Genomic DNA, 25,399 nt, shown 5'->3' with positions numbered 1-25,399 from the left:
TTATCAGTTGTCCACCTTTAATTTCCAATACTGTTCTTTCTTTAACAAGCATACAAAATATCAAACTTCTCTTTAGAAAAAGTGCCATTCTGCAACATCCTTTACATAAAAACAGCCCAAGCCTGTGGCGTGTCTATGCAGTTTAGAGGCAAAGCTTACTAACTTCTACAAATTTTTCCCTTCCATAAAAAGCCTCCAAAAAAGGAGAGTATGCTCCATTAAAAAAATATCAGCCTCTTGTGTAACCTGCATTAGAGAACCAAGGCTTGAAAACTATTTCCATATAATATAGAAAACCACTATGATAGCATATCAGCTGCGTGCGCAGCGACGGAGTGTCCAGGACCACAACAGCAGGCAGGGTGACAGTGGTGCACAGACTGAGCCACACGGAGGTTTCAAAGGGGCTGGTGGTGCAACCTGCAGGGTAGAGGGCCAACCAAGGCAAGGCTTGGCTACTCTTCCTACTCCCCTTGGTGGAGATCCTGGTCCGGCAGGAGCTGGGCTGCCATTACACCAAGCAAATTCTCAAGGACTCCTACGGACAGGAGACTGAGGCACCGATCTCTTGCTCTCACTCTCTGAGCTGTGCACACCACCACCACCACAAAAAAAATCATCTGTCCACAGTACATGCCATCACGATGGTTTAAATATTCTGCATATTAGTAATTCTTATATTTCTTATCTAGCCAGTCTCTTGATTTTTTTTTAAAAAAGATTTCCACTACAGTAGAATGAATGAATGAATGAATGAATGAATGAATGAATAATATGAAGAATAATATTATATATATATATATATATATATATATATATATATATATATATTTTCATTCGTTCGTACACAGAAAAAAAACTAGATGATTTTTAAAAACAAATATACAGTATGCAGGCAGACAAAACAGGAAAATGGCCATTCAATCGAATAATAAAAATTAATCAAACTTGGCTAAACCCAGAAAAATATGAAGTCACCTCAACTAAAAGGAATGCATAATGAAATTCTAAACTTGAATACAGATCAAAAATGTAAAAAGGTTACAAACCTTTAACAGGAAAAAAATTACTGGCCATTCCTGTTGAAATGAGAATTTTAAAAGTAACACAAAGTGGCTACAAACCCACTTAAGAGAGCACCAAACAGAGAGAAAACAAGAGTCCATTTTCAATCTCTGTGATTTCATAAATCCTGTATTTTTATAGGATAAACTGCTGGTGGCAGAAACAGAATTCTTTAAAAACGGCAGGTGTTCTTCTGTACATTAAAAACCATTGGAGTTGCACTAGATCTAAAGACTGTTCTGTTCTAGCCTACCTACGGATACTGCACGTCTTTCCATTTGGCGATATAGAAAGTTCTTCTGTAACCCTTTTATTACTGTTGGGCACCAGAGATAAGAAAAGCGAGAAAGGGTACAAAAATGCAAAAATTTCAACAGTAATGGCAATGTTTTTGTTCTAGTCCAAAAAGAAAAAGGATCCTGCATTTTCTTTCCCTTCAGCTCTTTGACCAAAGACTGAGTTTAATCGGGGGGCAGTAAGTCATGCAAGCGAAATCTGTCTCGGATGTGAGGTCGAACATCTTCATTCTAGAGATGGGGAGAGAGCAAAACAAAACGTCATCATCTTTCACGTATCGGAGTAAAGTTAATTTGTGATAATAACCTTGGGAATTAGGAGCACCGTCAGAAGCCTCCGCTTTTTGTTGCAAAGAAAGAAGAAAGGGGGCCGAGAGAGGATCACGGCCTGTGGAAAGGCTGACATCCTGCCTGAACGCCTCTCTCCGCGGCTTCTGAACCCCGGTGGCCTTTATTTTCCCCTGGTCACCCCATTCAAAGGAAACAAGACACAGGGGGCTCAAAAATCCTCTTACATTTTCTTCCAAATCAGGATTCCTGTCATGTCCCTCCCGTAACAATTTCAGATCTGCACCCAACATTTTATGCTAGTTTAGGGTTACTGAAATGTTTGCCAGTCCTTACTGAACTTCTACTTAGTGAAGTTAGTTCTACTGGCAATTAGCAACGTGAACCAGTTTTAATGGTTCCCAAATTCAAACTTGGGCTTGTCAAGAAATGTGGCTTTATCGGTCTCTGTAATCTCACCCCAGGGTAATGGCTAACAAGCACTTGATAGATATCCTCCATGCCCCCAAATGTTTTTCTGTGGAGACACTTCTCTGAGGTTGAATTATGAAACCTTCAGCTCTAGTCGACATGCTTATAATTCCGATTAAAATGTGCATTCTAAAAAAAACAGAATTCACTCATACGTTGAGCATGGACAGGAGATAAGCCCTTACAGATAATCCTCAACTTCCAACCACAGTTGAGACCAACATTTCTGTTGCTAAGCAAGTCAGCTGTTAAGTGAGTTTTGCCCTATTTTACGGACTTTCTTGCCACAGCTGTTAAGTTAATCCCTGCAATTGTTAAGTTAGTAACACGGTTGTTAAACGGATCTGGCTTCCCCACTGACTTTCCTCTGACTTTGTCAGAAGGTTCACTGCAATTGTCATAAATATGAGTCAGCTGCCAAGCACCTCAGTTTTGATCATGCGGCCCTGGGGAGGCTGCAAGGGTCACAAGTGTGAAAAACAGTCATAAGCCACATTTTTTTCAGTGCCGTTATAACTTCAGTCACTAAATGAACTGTTGTTAAGTTGAGGGCTACCCGTAGTCTAAAAGCTCTACAAAGCATCACCTTGCTTGACCTTGGACAGAGGATTCCCCTTTAAGAGGCTAGAAAAGTTTTATTCAAACACGTTTTTGGACAGATCAGGGAAACTGTGCTGCTATAAAAGGCGGCGAGAGAGAGCACTCCCTAAAGGAAGGTAATGCAAAGACATCTGAAGGCGTTTCCCAAGTCAGAAACCGCTATCCTGAATCATGCTACTTTAATCTATGGAGGTTTAAGAAGAAAATATGTATGTAAAGACTACTTACCAGTTCTACAAGTTTTTCCAGAAAAGGAATCAACTTTAGAAGTTCATTGTCATTCTTATCCATGAACCAGCTTTCTATAGGAATTCCATTTGAAAGCTAAATCAGTAAAAAAAATTAAAAAAGAGGTAAGATCTCTTTTTCAGCAGTTCCCTTATTAATTCAAGTTTTTAAAGACCCTTCCCAAATGTAAATGGGGGGTGGGGGCAGGGGAGGAGAACAACTGAAAACATCTCTCCACCTGTTCATTTTGCTCAGGACAGGTGGCAGTGCTCATTTACACAACTAGGCTCACTTTATGACAAATGATCATAAAAGAATATTCAGGGTAAGAAGGTGCACCAAAAGATGTGGCTGACGAGCCTGACTAAAATAATCAATCCAAAAGATGATTATCCCTTTTTTTCTCATTCACGTGGAGACAAATGAAACGACCACAAACCCGAAAACAGTATTGAGACTACGAGCAACTCGGCAGGACAGTGAAGGAGTTAGGTGCACAGGTGGTGTTTATATCTGTACTTCCAACAAAAGGTCAACGTCCAACAAGGGAGCAGAAATAAACCACTAGCTTAAGGGATTGTGCCATCGAGGGAACCTCAAGTTTCTAGACCAGAGTCTGTACTACCAACTTCAAGGGCTTCTGTCGGGAGATGGGTTTGCATCTCACAGGAACCAGGGAAAATGTATTCGGAAAACCACCGGCTCAGCTTATCCAAAGGGCTCTAAACTAACCCTGCAGGGGGAGGGTGACCAATCTTTAGGACCAACAGAGAGAACAAGTAGCCAGTGGAACATCTTGCCACCATAAACCATGGGTGCCCCATCACTGGAGGCTTTTAAGAAGAGACTGGACAGGCCCTTGTTTGGAATGGTATAGGGTCTCCTGCTTGACCAGGGGGTTGGACTAGAAGACCTCCAAGGCAATTAACACCTGGGCAATTCCAGTCATTAGATACAAAGCTGGAATTGTGGACAGAAGCACAATTAAAAACCCTGGATAAGAAGACCAGAAAAATGAGGACAATGAATCATGCCCTTCATCCATGCAACAATGCTTGCAGACTCTATTAGAAAGAGTTAAAAACTTTTACAAAACAAGTAACATTAAAAAATAAGATTGCAAACAAAACAATCCTGAATGTGGCGGGAACAAAATCTGTGGGTCCTTTAGAAATATCCATAATTGTGCATGACTGATATTACATGCGCTCAGGACTTCTTCAAAGTTATGTTAATTGCTGGAGATTCCGGTTCAGCAAACAGCCCAAAAAGCAGTGCACCGTGGCAAGCTTTTACTTAAGCACACAGAGCCAACATTGGCTCTCCGTTTTAGAAAACCTCTGCAAAACTTTAGCTGAATTGTGGTGACCTCAACCAAAGCTTTTCTGTACCTCTCAATCAATTGCACAGACTGACTTGAGATCTTTTGGCCTGTTCCTCTGCAGGCCAAAATCTCCTTCTGGTCAGGTGAGCAGGAAAGCCCCTTTTTTTCTGAAATCTGCAGGGATTTTTAATAGGGGCATTATCCCACTTCCAAAATCTGTGTCACGAAGAGTCTGGTCCCTTGGATTTCCCTCTGCAGTTTGGGGTTTCTCGTCCTTCTCCCCTAAGGGCAACGCTGGCTGGCTGGCTCAGGTGTTCAGGACAAACCTGGCACCGTGCGGTGTTTGTGTGCCGTTTGCTCTTTCGGAATCTCTCTTCTTGGGTCATGGAGGATGCTTCGGTTGCACTGTAGTTCATGGCTGCATCTATTGGAGGGGGGGGGGGTGGACACGCACCTTTCTCTTGCGCTGTCTTGCCATTGCTTTCTGGGCATATGAGAGCCCAGAGGGTGGGCCGGCCCTGAAGCAAAGACCAGCTGAAGCTGGGGACTCCAGTGGGGAGTCCAAAATCACCATGGAAGCATCGCTAGATGCCTTCCATTCTGCTGCCAAGAAAACAATTTAAAAATGCCTTCAAAGTCAACAGACGCAGAGAATGATTTGAAGGAGACTTTATTTAGTATTGTAGCAAAATCTGAAACACGACCCACAGGAAATAAACTCACCTGGTAGGCAAAGGCTTGTGGTGAATTGTCGATGATGATTGTTTTTGAGAGATCTCTACCAAGGATATTTAAATCTTTTATGTAGTTCCCTTGCACACAAACACAATGTTCACGGAAAAGTCGATGCCTATTTTTAAGAACACATTTAGGTTGCATTCAGACAGGTGTAGACAAAGAAAATACTGTCGTCAAAACCCCATCACCTATTCTGTGCGTTAAGAACAATCTTCTGGACAGCAGAGCTTTGTTATCAAAAAGGAGATTTAAAAAGCCAAGGTCAATTCTTTCTCAATGAAAGGATTCAGCTGCCTAGCCACAGCAATGCAATAGGGTCTTACCTTAGGGGCGCTGACCCCATTAGCTGTTTTTTCCCCTCTTCCAAATACGCTCATTATTTAACTGAACTAACCTGAAAGTTTGTGGGGGACATCAAGCAAAGTGCATATCACTCAGAATTAACTGCAGTCCACTTGCAGGAGGGGTCTGCCCCTAACTACCCTAATGAGGGCCGGGTGGTCTTTGGACAAGCAGGAGCAAGGATCTAGTCCAGTGGCAAACACTTTAAAGCAACCAAGCCTTTTCTCAGGCCTGCATCCCTTGAAATGTTGAGTCTGCTGGGAGGAAGGATATTTAGCCAGCCTCCCTGAAGCGATTTCTAGTATGTGGAGGAAAAGTAAAAATCCAGAAAAGGCGTATTACAGGCTAGAGTTACACTGCAGGGTTTAGGCGGATACTGGTGAAAAATAATAACTTCAGGCTGAAAAATTGTAAGCACACGAAAACTCTTAACAGCTTTTTATCCCGACGACATGTTAGGTATCACTGTAATGCTAAAATAGCATTAAATATACCTATTTTGTTATTCTGGTTAAAATGTAAATAACACATAACTTTCTATTCAAGCTTACCTGACCAGCTGCTTTTTAGGGTCTAATATATTCAGCAATTTGTCTGCATAGACCTTTTTAGAAGCAGTGAAAAGAATGATCTAAAAGAAAGAAAGGAAGAAGCAATTGCAATCCATCCTATCAAAAAAGGTAAAGAACTTGAATATCACACAAAATTTTTAAGCGTCTTCCATTACCTCATAAATTTGGGACATACATTCCAAGAATTCTCTGAAAAATGGTCTTAACCGCACATAAACCTAAAGAGAAAACAAAACAGTAATTTTAACTATGGAACACAAAGAAGGTTTATTTCAAATGGCAGAGACTTCAGAAATTACAGAGTAAGGCACACTGTTTAATATATTAACATTATTATTTTAATTTTTAAAGAATCTATGAAAAAGTAATACTAACTAGCATATTTGTAGAAAGACATGGCTATAATAGCCTTTAGAGGCAGCCTTTTTGCTTAGAACAGAGACACAACAGAGATAATCTTTCATAAATGCAAACTTTTGAGATTCTTTTTCAGTCAGAACTTTCATCAGATTGATTAGTTCACCCACAAGGACATATCTGAAAAATCAGTATTATCAGAAACAGTATGTTTATATCCAAGCAATGCAGAATTCCCAGGAAAAGCTTCTCTTATGACACTAAACAGAATTTTGCTTTTCAAGTACAATGCTCAAAAGTCAATTGAATTAATTTATGTGGTTGACACTTTTTCTTGTCTACGTTTTTCCACCAGAAAGTCACCAGCAAACACAAGGTTGAAAAGAAATATTATTCTTAAGCATCTGATGTTGAGATCATGATCATTATATAAAAGGTCCTAGGATTGTATTTGAGCGCGCGCACACACACACACACACTAAATACAAATAAAAAGTGAGTCTCCTTTGGCTGTGAAAACTTCAAGACTCTTTCCCCTTGACAAACCCCTACAGAAGGCCATGGTTTAAGAAAACACAGAAGGCCAGTTCTGCTTTGGTGAGATGGTGAGCAGTTTCCCTGGCTAAGGAAAACAGTCCTTGCCTGTCCCCAGCAACAGAGAACAGCATCTCATCACAAAGACCTCTGCCAAGTATGCTAGTAAATTAACCCAACTGGCCCAAAGAATAAGAGAGACCTTACAGGCAGTCCTCGACTTACAGCAGTTTGTTTAGTGACCGTTCAGTTACAGTGGCACTGAAAAATATAGGACTTATGACTTTCAGTTATGATCTTTGCAACATCGCCATGATCACGTGATCAAAAAAGTCAGGTGCTTGGCAACTGGTTCATACTTACAACTGTGGCAGTCTCCCTTTTGTGTGACCTTCTGACAAGCAAAGTTAAAGGGGAGCTGGATTCATTTAACAACCAAGTTACCACCTTATTGATTGCAGTGATTCATTTAACAACTGTGGCAAGAAAGATCGTAAAACGGGGCACATCTCACTTAACAACATAAATTTTGGGCTCGATTGTGGTCATAAGGGCTACCTGTACTTAATTATCAAGTGTGAAGAGCAAATTCGCTTGCCCATGACCATTAATTCAGGATGGATGCGTCCATGGCTGACTAACCGCACCCAACATGTAGCCCTCCATGGAACTGCACCTACAAGGAGGGAAGTAGGCAGTGGGGCACCCCAGGGCTCTGTTTTAGGCCCAGGACTCTTCAACATCCTCAACGGTGACTTGGATGAGGGGATAGATGGGGAACTCATCAAATTTGCAGATGGCACCAAGCTGGCAGGAATAGCCAGCACCCCAGAAGATACAAGATACAGAAGGATCTTGACAAACCTGAACGCTGGGTGCTATCTAACAAAATGAAATTCAGGGGTGAAAAAAGGAAGGTTCTACATTTAGGCAAGAAAAACCAAACACAGAGGTATAGTATAGGTGGTACCTCGCTCAATAGTAGTTAACTGTGAGAGGGATCTTGGGGTCCTAGTGGACAGTCTCTTAAATATGTGCCCGCAGTGTGCTGCAGCTGCCAGGAAAGCCAACGTCAGTGCTGAACTGGACCTGCTAGAGGCCATTTTCCTGGTTCATTGTTGCCACACCGTGTGGGAGGAGGAAGGAGGTTGGAAGGCCCTACTAGAGACAACACTGAACTTTCTCGTGAGAACCAAGGCCATCGCCCAGGTGACAGAGGGAAAGGAAGAAGAGCGCCTTGAGGAGTCTGCCAATTAATCTAATGGGCCAACACTGGAGGGAAGCGGGTGATTCCTGATTTTAATTATGCTGAAGCTGCAGGGAAGATTCAGAGTTGGTTTTCCACCAAGCGTGCTGATATATGATTTACCCAATAAAGAAGCTCTCTGAGGAAGTGTCTGGCCTCAAGAGCTCCGATTCGCTTGGGTTCGTTAGTCGGAACCTTGACAGCCCACACAGTTCTAGGCTGCATAAACGGAGAGACAGAATCAAGATTACAGGAAGTGTTAATACCGCTTTATAATGTCTTGGGAACGCTGCATCCAATTTTGGTCACCACGATGCAAAAAAGACGCTGAGACCCTAGAAAGAGTGCAGAGAAGAGCAAAAAAAGATGACTAGGGGGCTGGAGGCCAAAACATATGAAGATTGGTTGCTGGAATTGGGTAGGTCTAGTTTAATGAAAAGAAGGACTAGGGGAGACATGATAGCAGGGTTCCGATATCTGAGGGGCTGCCCCAACGAAGAGGGGGGGTCAAAGCACCTGAGGGCAGGACAAGAAGGAATGTATGGAAACTGATCAAGGAGAGAAACAACCTAGAACTAAGATCAATTAATCAGTGGAACAACTTGCTCCAAAACTGGAAGAGATTGGACAACCATTTGATTGCAATGGTATCAAGTTTCCTATCTGAGCAGGGGGTTGGACTAGAAGACCTCCAAGGTCCCTTCCAACTCCCTATTCCTATTCCATTCCAATCTATTCTTTAATTCTTGATGGTAGACAACATCTACATACTGTGCAAAATTAACAAGCCTGAAAGGGGACAAAAATACCCAAACTCCTCCCCGCCAACAATCAAAACTCAGATGAGACTACTAGATTAACAGCAGGATTAACATCAAGCCAACAATCAAGAATCAAACAATAACCCAGTCAGGGACCTGCCAAACAAAGAGCCTCCGAGACCACCCGCACTAATAGCGACAGGGCAAGCCACCAGAATATCAATCGAGAGCAAGCCCCATGCCTTACCCACACTGATGATGTTCCCTAGTTTGGGTCATGAAACGTCTGCAAGAAAACAACCAAGCTCAGAGAGCACCAAAGACCCCTCATTTCAACCCCGAGCTACAAATATTCTCCTGGTTGATATCAGTGCTTCATACTAAGCAATAGCTACATACATCTCAGTTACCAACCTTGGCCTTCATAATGATTTTGAAAGGCGTATTAGAGAGCAAAAACAGAAAACTTGGGATCAAGAATTTTCAGTCATCCCTCCGTTGTTAAGACACACACATTCAATACTGCTTGGAGAGCACGAAGAACAACTGAAGACCTTCCACTGTACCCTACACTTACCGGAGGTCATTTCTCAATTGTGCCTTCCTGCCAGGTTACACAGGTTGCAGTGGTGCAATACTTTAGCGCTCTGATTGACCGCTGCTACTATTATTTATATTAAAGGCTTCAAGATGCAGCTAACGTAGTAGCTCAATTACTCAAGACTCCTGCTAAAATAAGTGCCTTTGCAACAGGGTGTTTGTGGATTTATTTGAAAACTCTGACACGACTTCTTCCTGCATTCGACCATTTTTCAGATCGTTGAAGCTGATGTTTCAAGAGTTAACAAAGCTAACAAGACATTAAGATAAAATAAGTTAAAAGAACATGACTGAAAGATCTGAAACTGAGCCAGGCCTTTGTCAAAGCTGATGCAACCCACTTCCCTGAGCACAGGGACTTAAAAACACCGGCTTCCGGGAAACGCTACCCTACACGGCCGCTTGTCTTGAGCTCCACAGTGACATATTGGGACTGATTCCGAGACGTTCACCACTGCAGCTTACTCTGGAGAAGTGATTTAAGAAGCCCCAGATGGTTGAGGGTTTGGAGAGCGCATTCCCCGAAAAATGTCCCTGAATATCCAAGTTAGGTTGTAAGGCGCAAGGCCTGCACTTATTAAGAAAATCAAAGATAGGTTTCCAGCAAGATTTAGGGTCTGACAAATGCAAATTTTACATTTTTAAAAAATTATTTCAAAATAAGTAATTTCTTGTAAATAACCCCAGAAAGACATGGTTGTTCTGAATAATATATACCATAGGTAAGAGATCAAAAAACATTCTAGCTGCAACAGTAAAAAAGGCATAATCCACATATCAATAATCACTCTTACTATCCAGAATGGGTAACTCCATTCTCTAAGTGCACGTAAATGAAAAGAATTCGGACTACTGCCATCATCAGAGAGAAGATAAGAAACCCATGTTTGTATGTATTTTGGAAGATCGCATGTTTCAGGATGTTGAAGGATTGTAAATAAAACAAAAGACAAAAGACAAGTTTTAAAATTAGGGTAAAATACCTGGACAAGTGTCCGTTTAAGATGTCTGATGTCATTCTCCAAAGTTACTACAGAGGGGTCCAATATCGTGCGAACTACATGGAGGGAAGCTGTTGCTACTCCCAGGTACATCACACAATAGGGACCTGAGAACAACAGCTGGGGTCAGTGCAGCATCTTTGGCAGTTGCTGGAATACACCTCTCCTCCTCCTCCTCCTCCTCCTCCTTCCCCTGTCCTTCACTGGCAGAATTGTTGAATGCACCATCGATGAGAGCAAAGAATACGTTGCGAAGCACAACGACCAACAGCTAGCAATCGGACAGTCTTCATTAACAAAGCCACTCTGGCCACGTAACGGCACCTAACTAGGAATGGAGGAAGGGATCTAAAAGCAACTCCTTCCCAAGGCTGACTTCCCCTTAAGAGCCTCAGTCTGAAGCAGGCTCTTGTTTGATCAAATAGCCATATAGATTTAGAAGGCCTTTTTCCTCACCTCTGCTGCTTAAGAGAAATACTTCTGGCTTCTTAATGGATGACAGTTTTACAATGGAATTATATGGAAATAAAGTAGTAATCCATATGCCACCAATTCCTCGAAGATCTGATGGTTTGCTTAACGTTTCATAGAATGTAACCAATGCGGCTAAATTACCAACCTTTTAGGGGAGCAGAAAGATATCAGATACATAATGTTTTTCCTTTAATTTCCTAGGAGCCACTTCACCTTAACATGATTTGGATTACCTGGTAAATAACATCCTGGAAAAGGACTGGAAACGTGAGTGCAGCATCTTCCAGTTCATTTAGGCTACAGTGGACTAATGTTTCATCCTACAAATAATTTTAAAAAATGAGTCAATTTAGCAGAGGGACAGAAAAGTGTGTGTTCTCTGAAATAGCCCTATAATTTATAGTTTGTTTGCCAAAGAGAGAATATTTTTCCCTCAAAAGTGAAGCAAGCAACCAAATCTGTTTTTCTCACCAAGTCCAGAACTAACGAGAACTCTGGTGTACTTCTGGTTTTCAGCGGAAGAGCAGGTTTCCGATTAAGTTGTTCTTCTGTTAGCGGTGGAACATGTTTGATGAAGTAGTACCTAAAGAGGAGTCACATCATGGTTTGATCGTTTATCAAACAGTGAATACTTTACTCTTAAACTATCATAAAGACCTATATAACAATAAATCTGCCCACAGATGTACTAAATGAACCACGTAATTATACAGTTAGTTGGGGAAGGAATTGTTTACAGAACTGGAGCTTCTATATAGAAGTTAACTATTCCATCTTCTAGACCAACACTCCTTTTTCTACGGTTCTTCCCTTGTAAATACTTGACATTTCCCCCCCAAGATTTAAGCTATTTCTCCCTAAATAGCCCTAAATAAGTATGTTATTTCTCCCTTCTTTGGTTTTACAGAGGGCCAATCTTAGCTACTGCTCTGCCAGCAGGCACCAGCTGAATTCATTATCATAAATATTTTCATTTATTTACCACGCACACACACACATGTCTGAGAACGAACACTTACGGATCAAAGACTTCCCAGTCTTCTTCATAGGTGGCTTCTGCATGAGCTGATGAATAACCGCTGTCTGGAGATACTGGTGCTAACAAAACAGAAAAGTCCCTCATTAGTTTACATCAAGAAAAGGGAAATTTTCTCTTAACAGTGAAGTTGATCATTTAATTACTAAGTATTTCTATTTGGTACGGAATGTTTTGTCTTCCACTTTTCTTAAGAACTATTATCAATATTTTTAGGGCTTATAATTTGACTCTTAAAATAGATATATCTATTTTACGTATTAAGCTCAAAAAGGAATATTTGCAGGTGAGGGCCAGGTATAATTTCACAGGTTACCAACATGATAAAAATTATGTGCAGAGTCAAATATGAATCTTTTTAAACCAAACCTTTGGCAGTTTAAGTGCCTACTAAGTGTGATGGTTACAATCTGTTTTCTTTCACACTGCAATATTATGATGTCCTATTGTATTGTGGAATTCTGTTTTGATAGTCATCTGATTGGCCTGGTATAAATGTTCCATTAAGTAAATAAATACAGACCTTAAACAAAAAACAATATTATCAAGTTAAATGCTTATTAGCCAGAGTGATACTGCCCTTGGCTTGGAGGTAGTATTTGTGTACATGTGTAGGTGAAGCATAACGCACAAGGCAATTGAAGTGGCTAGGTGGGCGTGGCCATGTGAGTGGGTGGGCGTGGCTTCCTTTTTCTTTTTTGGCCTCCTGGGCCTCAGGGAAGCCTCCTGGGAATCCCCTAAGACAGTGAGGGGGATCCCAGCACAGCTGATCGTCAGAACAGCTGATCGTTGGGAGGAAGAAAGGAAAAAAGAAATACTGTAAGGAGTGGCAGGGCGGAGCGAATGCAGTCAGCGATGTCGCGCATGCGTGATAAGGACTGACTGGGAGGAGAGGGGCTGGTGGAGAGGGGAGGGCCAGCCAGGGGAAGGATTTGCCTGTTCTCTGAACTGCGCAGAATCGTAACAACCGGTGCTACCAAACCAGTCTGAACCAGTAGAATCCCACCCCTGATGCTACAACGGTTCTAAGTGTGAAAAATGGTCATAAGTCACTGTTTTTCAGTGCCATTGTAACTTCACTACATGGTTCAGCATGGTCACTAAATGAACTGTTGTAAGTCAAGGACTTCCTGTAGATATAAATGACTAGAGTTTCCAATTAACCATTTATTTCTCATTTCTTAATCCCATTTAGAGACGGCTGAATCCCTAAGGATCCCTAAGATCAAAACAGGGAAGGGATTGAATCAGGAGAAAAGACAAGGGGGTCCAAATGTTCTCTCTGCTCCCCACAGCTCGGGGTCTGCCATGTCTCCTCTCTGGCTGCCCCACCTGCAGGCGGGGAGAGGAGGACCAGGCGGGAGCTGCCCACGGGGCTCTCTCCTTACCAGTCAGTGGAGGCAGATCACAGTCAGCCACATCCTCCACTTCCTCCAAGACGGTGCTGATCGTTGTTCGGACCTGGGCTGCCTGGCTGGCGTAGGGAGCCCCTCCATTGGCCGAGACGGCAGTGCTGGTAATGATCTCATCCACCTGCTCCATTTCGAGCTGCTTCACGATTTCTTCCGCCTCCACAGCCTGGCCAGGAGAGTCCGAGCCTGCCGTTCCTGCAATAAGAATTTGGGGGAAGACGGTTGAGAAGGTGGTCGTGGGGCAGCTCCTGAGGTTTCTGGATGAAACGGGTTATCTCGACCCTGACCAGTCAGGATTCAGGCCTGGGTTGGGGACAGAAACGGCATTGGTCGCACTTTTGGATGACCTCTGGAGGGAGCAGGATGGGGGTAGTGCATCCATCCTTGCTCTACTTGACCTTTTGGCGGCTTTCGATTCTATCAACCCTGGGATTCTCCTGGGACGGCTTCAGGGGGTGGGAGTGGGAGGCCTTGTGCTGTCTTGGTTCCCTTCCTTCCTCTGTGGCCGCTCTCAGTCAGTGCCGATAGGAGGGGAGAGATCCGGCCCTCGCCCACTGCTTTACGGGGTTCCGCGGGGCTCGGGGCTCTCTGCGCTCCTGCTCAACATTTACATGAAGCCGCTAGGTGAGATCATCCGTCACCCTGGACTGAGGTATCACCAATATGTTGATGATACTCAGATGTATTTCTCGGCCTGTGGCGAGTTAAGCGTTGCCGCGTCCTCCCTCTCGCAGCGCCTGGAGGCTGTGAGGGGCTGGATGGGGAGCAACGGGTTGAAACGAAAGCTTTGCAAGACCGAGTGGCTCTGGGTCTGGGGTTCGTTGGTTCAGGGAGAATTACCACCTTAGTCTTGGATGGGGTCCCACCACCCCAAACAGACCCTGTGCGTAATCCGGGGGTTCTCCTGGACTCACGACTCCTGCTCAAAGAGCAGGTGGCGGACGTGACCAGGAGGGCGGGTTGTGCACCAGTTGCGCCCTTTCCTGGATCAGCGGCCCCTATTCACAGTCACTCACGCCCCACACTTCCCGCCTTGATTATTGCAACGCGCTCTACATGGGGCTGCCCTTGAAGAGCGTCCGGAAGCTCCAGTTGGTGCAAAATGCAGCGGCCCACATGGTTTTGTGCAGACCCCAGTGTGCACATGTATCACCTCTCCTGCAGGAGCTGCAGTTGCTGCTAATTTGCTTCCGGGTGCAATTCAAGGTGCTGGTTGTCACCTTTAAAGCCCTTCATGGTATGGGACCAGGTGATCTGAGGGAACATCTCTTGCCAGTGACATCTACCCAACCCATGAGAGCGAGGAGGCAGAGAACGCTGCAGGTCCCACCCCTGAGGGAGATACCCCTGGTGGGAGCCAGAAGAAGGGCCTTCTCCGTGGTGGCTCCCTCTCTCTGGAACATCATTCCTCCAGGGATGAGAATGGCCTCCTCATTAATACTCTTCCGAAAGGCACTGAAGAAGGCCTGGTTCTGCCAGCAGGCCTGGGGAACCCAGAGAAGGGTGGAACCCATCAGGTGGCTCGTGTGACCCACTGTCGTCGGGGCAGGGGTGGGAATTGGGGGTGATTTTTTTCCTCCCAGATTTTGTTCTATTGTACTTTATTAATTTACTTGATTCTTTTTGATAGTTTTTGTTTTTTATTTTAAATATGGTTTTACAATACAAATCAGATCAATAAATAAATTAAATAAATAAACAATATTCCGGCTTAATACTAGCACTCTCAATGAAGAGCAGCATTTGCAAGTACTTTTCTGTCTCTACATTTACAGTCTAAAAAGGAGTCTAACAGAATATATTCCTATCTGCCATTTTTTCCAAGTAGGAAACAACTATTTCATAATAAAAAAAAAGTTCCTTTGTATGTTTTTCAGATCAGGGCTGCCCCAGGCTGCGACCCCCTAATGGGCTCTGGCCTGTTTGGAACTGGGCTGGAGAAGCAGTGGGAGAGTGTGCGCGCGCAGCTCCACTTGTGAGCAGCAGAGCACATGCCCGCTGCATGCACAAATGAAGTTGCACACGTGCCCTGCTGCTCACAGAGAACTATCCCCCCTGCCCACTCCCCACCCCCCGGCCGGGCTGCCAAGATGGGAAGGTTGGGGACTGCTGGTTTAGGTGCATGTAAGAGCTAAATGCAGTTTTGTGCAGTACTTGCCATTTTTATTTGCTGGTGAGAAAAAATTGAAGACAGGAGAAAATATGGTCCCCAATAATGTAGTCCTTGGGGGGCTGCAGCTGGTGGGGTTGTCGTCCAATTTTCCATTTTGCCGGACATGCTGGTTTGCCATTTCATAATTCCCAGTTTCTGGAACAGACAAACAAAAAAAGCGCACAGAGTTTCTAGTGTGATTTTTTTTCCAATATAGGTTGGAGTGACGATGTTTCAATTAAACATCAGATTCCTAGATGGGCAGAAATGTACTGCAGGAATTAAACCTTAGAAAGCCATGGCCGAGCTGGCATGTCCATAAGGCTGATACTCTTATGGCTCACGGTTTCCAAGGCAATGAAGATTCACAATTGGCCGGCTTTGCCATACAGAAATCTTTAAGAAACACACAGAATGTTATATTCTAAGAAAGTGAGCTAAAAGCTGCAGTAGAGGTCTTTTATTGTAAATTGTTAATTCAGATCATATGATCAGTCTCTCTGTAAGGGAGATGGCCAGTTACTACATGTGATCAATAAAATAAATTTATTTGTGAATATTTCTTAAGTTATCCTGAGGTAAAATGAGCAGCCAATAAATTTTATATAAATAGACAAACACACAGATAAATATTTGTACATCAACCTGACATTGGTTTCGTTTTCTTTTTCATCATCATATTGTTATAAATATACTACTTATTACATTGGTTTGTGATAACAGGTAACTCTTAATAGGTAACTATGAGTTTGCAGGTAGTAGAACTGCATACATAGTTAGCAAAGGAAAAAACAGGGCAGGGCTCCCCAAGCCCTGGTCTGTGGACTGGCAGCATGTCAGAAACTGAGCCCGCAAACAAGCAAAGCCCCATCCGTGGGATGCTGTTCTGACCCAAGCCTCCTTCAAATCAAACAAACGCAAAACAGAGATAAAAACAAAACCTTTTTAAGGCGTCCCTGTGAATTCAGTTCATTCACAGTAAAACACTATTAAAAATAATTGTCCCAGATAAGAGCAAGCCCTGTCAAGGTTGTGCAAGGCTGCCAAGAACACAAGATAAATTATAAAGGAAATATTCAAAGCCAAAAGTCTCCGAAAAAACTCCAGGATAGACCGAACTTCCACAATAACTTGAAGTTCAAGAACTTCTTTGCTTCCTGCAAAGAATCCCACCTCTGAGGGCTGGCTTTTATCCCTTAAGGGAGGGGCCATCACCTTGCAGCCTTACTCCCGAGTTGCCCGTGCTGTTGCAGCTGCTCTTTCCTTCAAGCAGCCCTGCGCGCACTCTCCGAAGGCAGCACTCCTCTCTCCGATGGTCCTGGCCCCATCCCTGCATCCCAGGCAGGCCCCTCATCCGAGTCCTCGCTCTCCGAGACCTCAGCCATCCACACCTGCTGCCAGTGAACCCACAACAGATGCAGGCAACACACAAAACCCCCCTCCCCTCCTCTCTCTGCACAGAACCTTTCCCTGGTGCCCAAAAGGTTAGGGGCCACTGCGTTACAGGGAAGCCCATTTTCATAAGAGAGAAAGTTATCCTATTAATGGTATAAAGAAAATGATGTGTCCCTACATGAGGATTCCGTTCTCTTTCTCTGTGCTCTGGAGACCACTTTCTTAAGCGTTGATTTCCAATCCCCAAACCGGGCATCATGGTTTAGCTCAGAGGTTTAAGAAAATTACTTTGCACAATAAGGAAAAAATGTTTAAAGTAAAACAAAAAACAAAAGTAAGCTTCATCACACTATCAGCAGTTTTACAATCATTGTCTTCTTCTCTGAAACCAAGGTCAAAAGAATCAGTGGCGGAAGGATTTGGCCCTCCTCTGAGCTAAAGACTGGAATATTTACAAACCTCCATTCGCTTGGCTTTTCCGCCTGACCCGAGAAAGCTGTTTATTAGGCTTTTCTCCTGTTCGAGGAGTGGATGTAATTAAGTTGTCATCGATGTCATGTTCAATTCTACTTCTCTTTGCAGAGTGTTCTCGTTCGTCCTTAATAAAACAAAGACACCAGATTACACCTTACCTTTACTAGCAAACTTTCTCTGTTCATTTGTACTGCTTCCATGAAAGTCAAATTTCCAACATTCCTATTTCACCCTTTTCACTCCAGAGGCCTTTGGCAGAAAATATGTCATAAAAGCAAAAGCCCCCCCCACCCCCCAATCAAACCTAATTCAAATTTAAATTCCTAAATATTTAGCTCATACTATTTGTTCCAGTTTTTTTCACTGCTTTAACATGCTAGAAAGAGCCCATAAAAAGCCCATAGAAATAAACAAAGAAACGTATGTTCTATATAGAAAAATCACTCTGCCCAATTTTTAAATGTCAGCCACACTAATTACTTTTTCTGTTCCACTCATAGATAAGTTCATCCTTAATTTTATTCTGGATACTGAATTGCTCTTCCAGTATCAAAGACAGTGTAAAAGTTGTAATCGTATGTCAGAACAACACAGCACAGCAGAAAATACAATGAAAAAGAACAAATTCCTCAGTTTAAACGAGGAAGCAAAAGCAGCAGCCTGACTAACAACAGGGAAGCACATTTGGCAAGAAGATCTTGAAAGAGAACAGAATAAAAGCTCTTGGTGGTCTCCTAGCCCAACCTTCTGGCCAAGGTAGGAGTCCTTATTTCATCCCAGATAAAGGGCCGTCCAGGCTTTTCTTAAAATCCTCCGGCAATCGAGCACGACAGCCAATAAACAAAACTCTTCAAAGCTGACCTACTAGGAGGCATCAGCCTGACATTAACTTCTGTTGGAACTTTTTTAGCCATACTTGAAATACTTTGGAAAATGTTGGCTGTCTTCAGACAGCTCTTTCACATGTTTCCCGGACAGATTTACAACTGATTTTATTCCAAATGTTTTCATGATTGCTATTTAAACGTTTGCATTTGTAAACCATTTTCCAGTATATTATGCATGTCAAAATGTAATAGTGGTTCCTGAATATTTACCTTTGGGGTACTTCCTTTAATGAACTTCTTAATTGAAGATAGTAAGCCAGTTTCATTTTTCTGAAGTTTTCCTCCACCAACGGTTATGTGCTCCTCCACGTCGGAGTATTTCCTCTTGACTCTCAATGCTCGCTGGGAGTGATTTTGGTTTGCCTGCTGAGAAGCTTTCCGTGTTCTCAGCCTCATTTTTGATGGTATCACATGTAAATCTATGTAAGACAAGAACAGAAAATAAATTAAGTTTCAAAAGTTTAAAAATAATTTTAATCGCCTAAAATAAAAACAGTACTTAATTAAAAGTAGAATTAAAAGTTTATTCTGCAATCAATATAAACAAAGATCTCCTTTATAACTGGATTCTAGGTATTCAAAAATTAAGCCTGGTATCTAGGAATTTGAGAAACAAAGGCACTGTTTACAAAACTTTCCTTTACATTATTACACAATCAGCCCCAAGAAAATTGGAGAACTCAATGAATCAGCCAGACTGTTTGTAATTCAGGTGTCATGCATACAATGCAAACAGTAGCACATGGAATCTTTTCTCCCAAACCTGTCCTTCTGCATTCCATTCATACGTGCTTTCCTGAATAAAAAGCCTTCTAGGATAAGCAGGGAAAAGGTGCTAAAGGAAAAACACCTCACTTTTGACACAGCTGTAGTGGAAGCAAATGTGTCCCACCTACTTCTGTCAGGTATGGTCAGTCAGCCTGTAGGAAACGGCCTTGTGTCACTGATTGGCAAAAGCTCCCCAGGACTTCAAGGAAAATTACTTGGGAGTGTACAGTTACAGGATAACCACTGGAAGGGATCCTGGAGGTCTTCTAGTCCAATCCTCTGGTCAAGCAGATACGAGTGGGGCACTAGCATCTCCACCCGGGCAGTCAAAGGGGCAGTCAGCTTTGGAAGCCATATTCCACGCTGCCACGTAGCCTGGGAAAGTGGGAGGGATTTAATTGAGCAGTTCTAAGTAGGCAAAATAAAATGATTTTCTTACTTCAAGGTTTTAAGTGTGGCGCAGGATGGAAAAAGGATCTTACACTGGGACAGATCGTGATTGGCCCATGTCATGTGATGATGGGGATGGATTGTAGTTTGGGACACTGTGGGAAGCCCGGGAAACTTTTAGTTTCGAGATTCCACAGATGTGATGCCAGGTGCTATTCTACTACTAATAAAGGTCCTTTTGAGATTATGCTTGTCTCGGAGTGACTGACTGACTGGAAGGGAGGTTTGCTGGAATGCTGGCAGGGGCGATGGTTCCACTTACCATCGGATGGTCCTCCACTCCGCTGTCACTTTGGTAGAAGACCAGGTTGGGGCTGCTGGCGATGGGAATCCCCCCTCCCTCACTAGAGGGAGCCGAGACCTCCATGACCAGCTGTGCCACCCACGTCTTCTCTGGCCACCTCTACTTTTAAGTCACCACTGTCCACCCCTGCTTTTACTTTTTTTAACTGAATAATTTTAATGTGTTTCTCCTAAAATTTGATTCCATTATTTTAACAAGAGTTCTTTAGCTTATCGTTCCCCCCCACAATGATTAGCTATCCAGCTTGATTCTGACCCATCTGAAGATCCTGATTTCTAAAACTCCCGGCCAGCTTCCCACAAGCAGTCAACAGGAAAGCAGGCAGGAAACCAGAAGTCACTCCCAGGGCCTTTTTGGCCGCACGGGGCCATTCGGTTTCTCCGTTTAGGTTAGGAAATTTTGACATTATTAAAGTTTGTTTGCCACTGCCATGTATTTTTCTATTTATGACGTGTACTTTTCATAGATGATCTATGGCTCCCTCCAGCATTGGGGTAAAAAATATGGTCAACTTACAATTTAATGTTCATTCTAATCACCTCAGACTGCACTACCTTTTTCTCAAAGGATAAGCCAACATAGATATTATAATAAAATATATATACTGCCTTGGGGTTTTTATGGCAAAGCCAAGCTTATTTCTGTTTAAGGACAGAATGTCCATTGGGGGAAGAATGTCAGGTGAGGCGGCATAAACTTTCACATACAGAAAGTTATGCCCACGTTCCCACCCCCAATAGTTCAAACTGGCCATCCAATCTGAGATGTGTATATTGTTGTGTGGGGCACCTTCAAGTGGTGTTTTGAGACATCTGGCTCGCCTTGGCCTGAATAGATAAGAGGCTACAGCTGTGCAGTAAGCAAGTAAGCATATAGTCAAGAAAGTTTTCCCAAGTTTTACAGCTCACCCTCTCAAGTCTGCAGCACTCTTCCCCGCCCCCACAAAGCCCAAATAATCTTCCCTCCCCCGTTTCTGTGACAGTCGGAAAGACAAGGAGGATTCTTGAAGGCTGACACAGATACCTGTTGTTCAAATTCAGAAGAGATAGCACAATATTTGAGGTGGGGAGAAAAAAAGAGAAAAACAAGAAACAGGCAATCCAGCAGTTAAACTGCTGAAGTTTTAGGAAAACCCTATCACATCTTTAAAACTCACAGATTGAATATGATTATCTTCACTGAACTAAAACTCTCTAATCTATTGCCAAAGTTTAGGTTACACTTCAGATATTACATATACACACAAACATAGGCACATAGAGAAACAGTATCGGGGGCTACAAACTATGAAATACAGAACTAATCAGATTGGTATAAAATGTATAAAGTATACATGTCAGGAACAGTATCCAGTTATGAAAACAGTAGTTACAAATTGATAAAGATATTAAATATTCTGGTTTAGTCTTTCACAGTCCATCTGTTAGGCAGTGTTGGGCTTCAGAGTTTAAATGACTGTGATGTTAACACCAGGTTAACACCAGGAAATCTGTTGTCAAGAGCACAAGACCCTGAAGTTTATAATACTGCCCAATATCAAACAGTATTTAATATTTAATACATAACAAGCCCCTCCATTCTTAAATGGAACCCCAGGGCCTCATTAAAGTTAGGTATCAAACTGAAATTGAAATATGACTAGTAAGGAAGATTATGAAACCCGTAGGAAATAATTAGATAAGGTCCTGCTGTACAGAGGGCAGCATGGTGGTCAGCGGTTAAGTTGCTGGGCTTGTCGGCTGGAAAGCCCAAGTTGCGGGTAGATAAATAGGTACCACTTTGGTGGGAAGGTAACAGTGCTCTGTGGCATCATGCTGGCTCCATGACTGCAGAAATGCCTTCGGACAGTGCTGAATCAATGACCTTGAAACTGAGATATGAGTACCGTTCCCTAGAATCAGCTATGACTAGCAGAGTAAAATCCACACAGACTTTTTTATTTGAAGATAAGTTATCCTCAAGTTGAAAAGGTTTTGTTTATCAATTATGGAGCAAAGTTATAATGTAAGTTAGAAACACTAAGGATCTTGATGTATAAGGGTCCAGAATAATGTTTAGTGAATTCTGTATTAGGAGGTTCTTTTCAAAATATATTCAGAATTAAATCTATCCAGAAATATATATGTGCATGCTTCAATCTTATTCTAAAAAAATTATGGCTGGGAAATTAATAAGACAATTAATACTAACAAAGGAAAATGATGGAAATGGAACATGAAATTCAATTTTAGAATGCAATAGCTTTCATTTGGATGTTCATAGCAGGAACTTGTACCAATCATTTGGTCAAATATACCTGGGATTTAGATAAGAGTTTGCTTCTTTTTGTTAAAACGGGGCTCCCTCTTCCTGCCCAAACATTAGCGTTTATCTTGGTTTAGCATGGTTTGGAAATTCAACCATTGTAGTTGTCTAACTATGATTAATGGCTCAGTGCAGGGGCTCCCAAACGTTTCACCATCACATCTTCCTTTAGTGTAATCTTAGTATATACACCTCCACTAAAAGTGTAATCAGCAAAATAAACACAATGAAAAAACATAAAATAAAACTTTGGGAAAGGTGGATTTACTGTAACAAACTAAACTTTTAAAAGGTTTTTACTTTTTTAAAAAAGTAGACGGTTTTTCATGTCTCCCCTGGTGTCTGTCTTCACCTTTGAGAAAGATTGGTTTTGCACGATGAGTGAATCTCAGTTCACAATTGCGCCTAAAATCCACCCTTGTGGGGCTGGATGCCCAAGGATTCATAAACTACACGGCAGGGGTGACATTTTTTAAAGAACAGGGGTGGGGCTTTCTCAGACAAAACTCTCTCTGGGAGTTTTGCCTAACACTGCCTGCACAAGCAAGCTGTACGCCGTTGCCATACTACCCGGCCCTCTGTGGCCTATAAATTAAGACGCATTATGTGTGTACCATTTGTTCAGCATTCTGGAAAGCTGCAGTGCTACAAAATTTGAGAAGCCTTGCATGAGCATAATGTGTGCAAAACACCAGTTCAAGTCAAAAAGGAAAGGTGTGCTCATACATTGATTTCATCCATTTCAGTCCAGTGTACTGGCAGTAAAGTCGACCATCGGAAAGGGAAACACACATATGATGTGTAATCATACTAAATCCTAGCACACTTGTCCTCTTTCAGATGAAATCTTTTCAGATGCACAAAAGAGCCAAGACCTAATTTAATCCACATCTCTGTTTCCCACAGAAGTCAACCAAATGCATATATTTATGCAGGGTATAAATTTGACCAATAAGAAAAAAAAGCAGTTTATAGGACAATAATCTCTCTTCCTCAGTTCCCATATAATCCTGGAGACAGGCAGTCCTTACTTGATCCTTTTGGTTCTAAGTTGTGATGGTCACTAAGTGGGAATTGAAGCCCACCCATCTTAAAAGTTGCCAGAATTCCACAGCTAAATTTCTATCCTGCCTTTCACTTAGGAACTCAAAATGGAGTGTAACCTTCCCTCCTCTTCGTTTTTCCCAGAACTGCCACCACCTTGTGAGGTAGATTGTATTTGGGAGAGGCTGCCCCCAGGTCACCAAGAGAGCTTTCGGGTCTAAGGATGGGCTAGGACCATAATGGCGAATCTATGGCACGCGTGAGCAGTCAAGGTGGACGCAGCGTGAATCCAAAGGAGCAGAGAAATTACACTGGCAGGGAGAGAGAAGTACGTGCAATCGTATAAAAAGCGAGTGTACGCCAGTAAAAAAATATTTTTTTTTTTTACTTTTTCAACAATATTTCCACATACAAATATTTAACCTTATTTCAACAATACTAACAGATAAATGGATATGGTTTAACAAATGTCTGCACCATTCACATTTTGTAGCCCTTTGTGGTCTTTGTAAGATCCTATAGTAAGATATAAAGGCACAATATGCATGTGGAAAAAGTAAGTACACTTTAACTACCACCTCAAATGCCTAAAATCAGAATCATGATGATTCGAATGATCAGAAGATTGTTAGAAAGGACCTAGGACAAACATGTATTACTGGAATCTCAGATATTTAGTTTGATTTGCTTTAGTGTAGAGGATCATCATGCTTAGTTCAAAAGAGCTCTCTTAAGCCTTTAGAAAGGTTAATAGATGCCCACTCAGGGATTACGAAAGATTAGCAAAAGTAGACATCAATTATTCCATTGTCCAGAAGATCATCTACAAGTGAAGAAGATCTGAAGCTGTCAGCTTGCCCAGGACAGGTTTTCCCAACCCATTTGGCCTGAGAGTAGAGACCGAGACGCTGAAAGGTGTCTCTAAGAATCCTGGAATTCCATCCAGTGGCCTACAGGGAACTCTTGCCTCTACGGGTGTTAAAGGCATGAGTCTACCGCTAGAAAGAAACGGCACCAATTGGACCTTCCTGGGAAGGCTGCCAGAAAGAACCTCAGCGCAAGACTCAACTCCTAAGAAAAGACAAACCTGGCCCTGGAGAGACAAGGCAAATATAGAGTTATTTGATCACTGTTGACATTCTGGGAAAACCAAAAACAGCATTTCCCTAGAAGAACCCAGTACCAACTACAAGGCAAGGCAAGGCAAGGCAAGGCAAGGCTTTGTATGGGGCAACTCACTATCATACAATTCACTATGAATCCATCACTGTACCAGCGGGTGCTTGAGGAGAAGGTAAGACCATCTGGCTGGAGAAACATCAGATCAAATCAAAACATTTATTACAGTCAAAGACCAGCACAAAAGGGGGCGGGGTAAAAAGCATAAAAGATACGAGAGAATAAAAATGAAACATAAAAAGCTAAAAAGTATAAAAATAAAAATCTAAAAAGAATTTAAAAAGAGGGATAGGAGTAGTAAGGGAGTGTAGGGAAGCAAAGCAAATCTACCATAATACAAAACACTCCACAACATTCTAGATACTCATTAAAGCTCATTTGTAACACAGGTCACCTTCTGACATAAACCGCTGTTGCACAGAGCCTTGTAGCGTTACGTTATATAGGAGGTTGGCATCGGAGAGCGGCAGGAAGATATAAAACCGGTTGGGCTCGCTGGCAAATGAAGGTTGGGGACTTGGCTAGGTCCACTTGGCACCCTGCCTGCTACATGCTGTTTAATGAGTGTTTTGGCCTGGTCTTGTCCCATGCTGAGCAGCCTAGGAATGAGATTTTAGTCTGCCACTGTCTTTTTTCATGTGGATTGAAAGTCATCCCTCAGTTACTGGGACAGGGGCGAGGGGGTGGGGGGGTGAGGTTTGGTCTGAGCCAGAAATTAAGTATGATTACCTACACACTAGTCTCTAGTTTCATGAGATCCTACAAACATTGCACACTTGAAAAAAAATCTGCACCGAAAGGGAAAATATTCCTCCTAGTGCATGACAGAAACCAGTAGATAGTTATAAGAATTGATTACTATATACTATGATATGAATAGCTGATTTGCACAATATGAATCTTAATTTAAATGTAGTAGGGAAAGATTGTTAATATTGTGCACAAGCGATATGTACCAACCTCACTGTATAATGGAAAGATGATTCTATTGGATGTTTTATGTTTGTGTTGGTCTATGTTGTCAAAATAAAACTTTCTTTAAAAAAAAAAAAGAATTGACTACTTAAGGACGTTTCTTTTCCTATATATAATTTGCA

The 25,399-nt window shown here is 42.3% G+C and overlaps 1 protein-coding gene across 2 annotated transcripts in view; it reads right to left on the bottom strand.

Moving 5' to 3' along the window:
- Positions 1-25,399, bottom strand: part of CTDSPL2 (CTD small phosphatase like 2) — a 29,835-nt gene continuing 4,436 nt past the window's right edge. Inside the window, exons 3-15 of one of the 2 annotated variants that reach the window (XM_087941826.1) lie at positions 19,734-19,815; positions 18,464-18,672; positions 17,352-17,490; positions 15,504-15,653; positions 13,322-13,540; positions 11,917-11,995; positions 11,369-11,480; positions 11,131-11,217; positions 6,080-6,142; positions 5,904-5,983; positions 4,996-5,122; positions 2,949-3,044; positions 1-1,592 (exon numbers count right to left, since the gene is read on the bottom strand). In XM_087941826.1, the coding sequence (XP_087797952.1) occupies positions 1,527-1,592; positions 2,949-3,044; positions 4,996-5,122; positions 5,904-5,983; positions 6,080-6,142; positions 11,131-11,217; positions 11,369-11,480; positions 11,917-11,995; positions 13,322-13,540; positions 15,504-15,653; positions 17,352-17,490; positions 18,464-18,649 (1,404 nt within the window). In that variant the 5' untranslated portion in view covers positions 18,650-18,672; positions 19,734-19,815 and the 3' untranslated portion in view covers positions 1-1,526. The remainder of the gene's footprint in view (positions 1,593-2,948; positions 3,045-4,995; positions 5,123-5,903; positions 5,984-6,079; positions 6,143-11,130; positions 11,218-11,368; positions 11,481-11,916; positions 11,996-13,321; positions 13,541-15,503; positions 15,654-17,351; positions 17,491-18,463; positions 18,673-19,733; positions 19,816-25,399) is intronic. The other variant, XM_026709418.2, reaches the window with a different exon arrangement.

The sequence above is a fragment of the Pseudonaja textilis genome, chromosome 13 (genome assembly GCF_049901715.1).
Source record: "Pseudonaja textilis isolate UNSWEBS1 chromosome 13, rPseTex1.2, whole genome shotgun sequence".
In the NCBI taxonomy this organism is placed as follows: Eukaryota; Metazoa; Chordata; class Lepidosauria; order Squamata; family Elapidae; genus Pseudonaja; species Pseudonaja textilis.
This window is presented reverse-complemented; position numbering and strand designations above follow the sequence as displayed.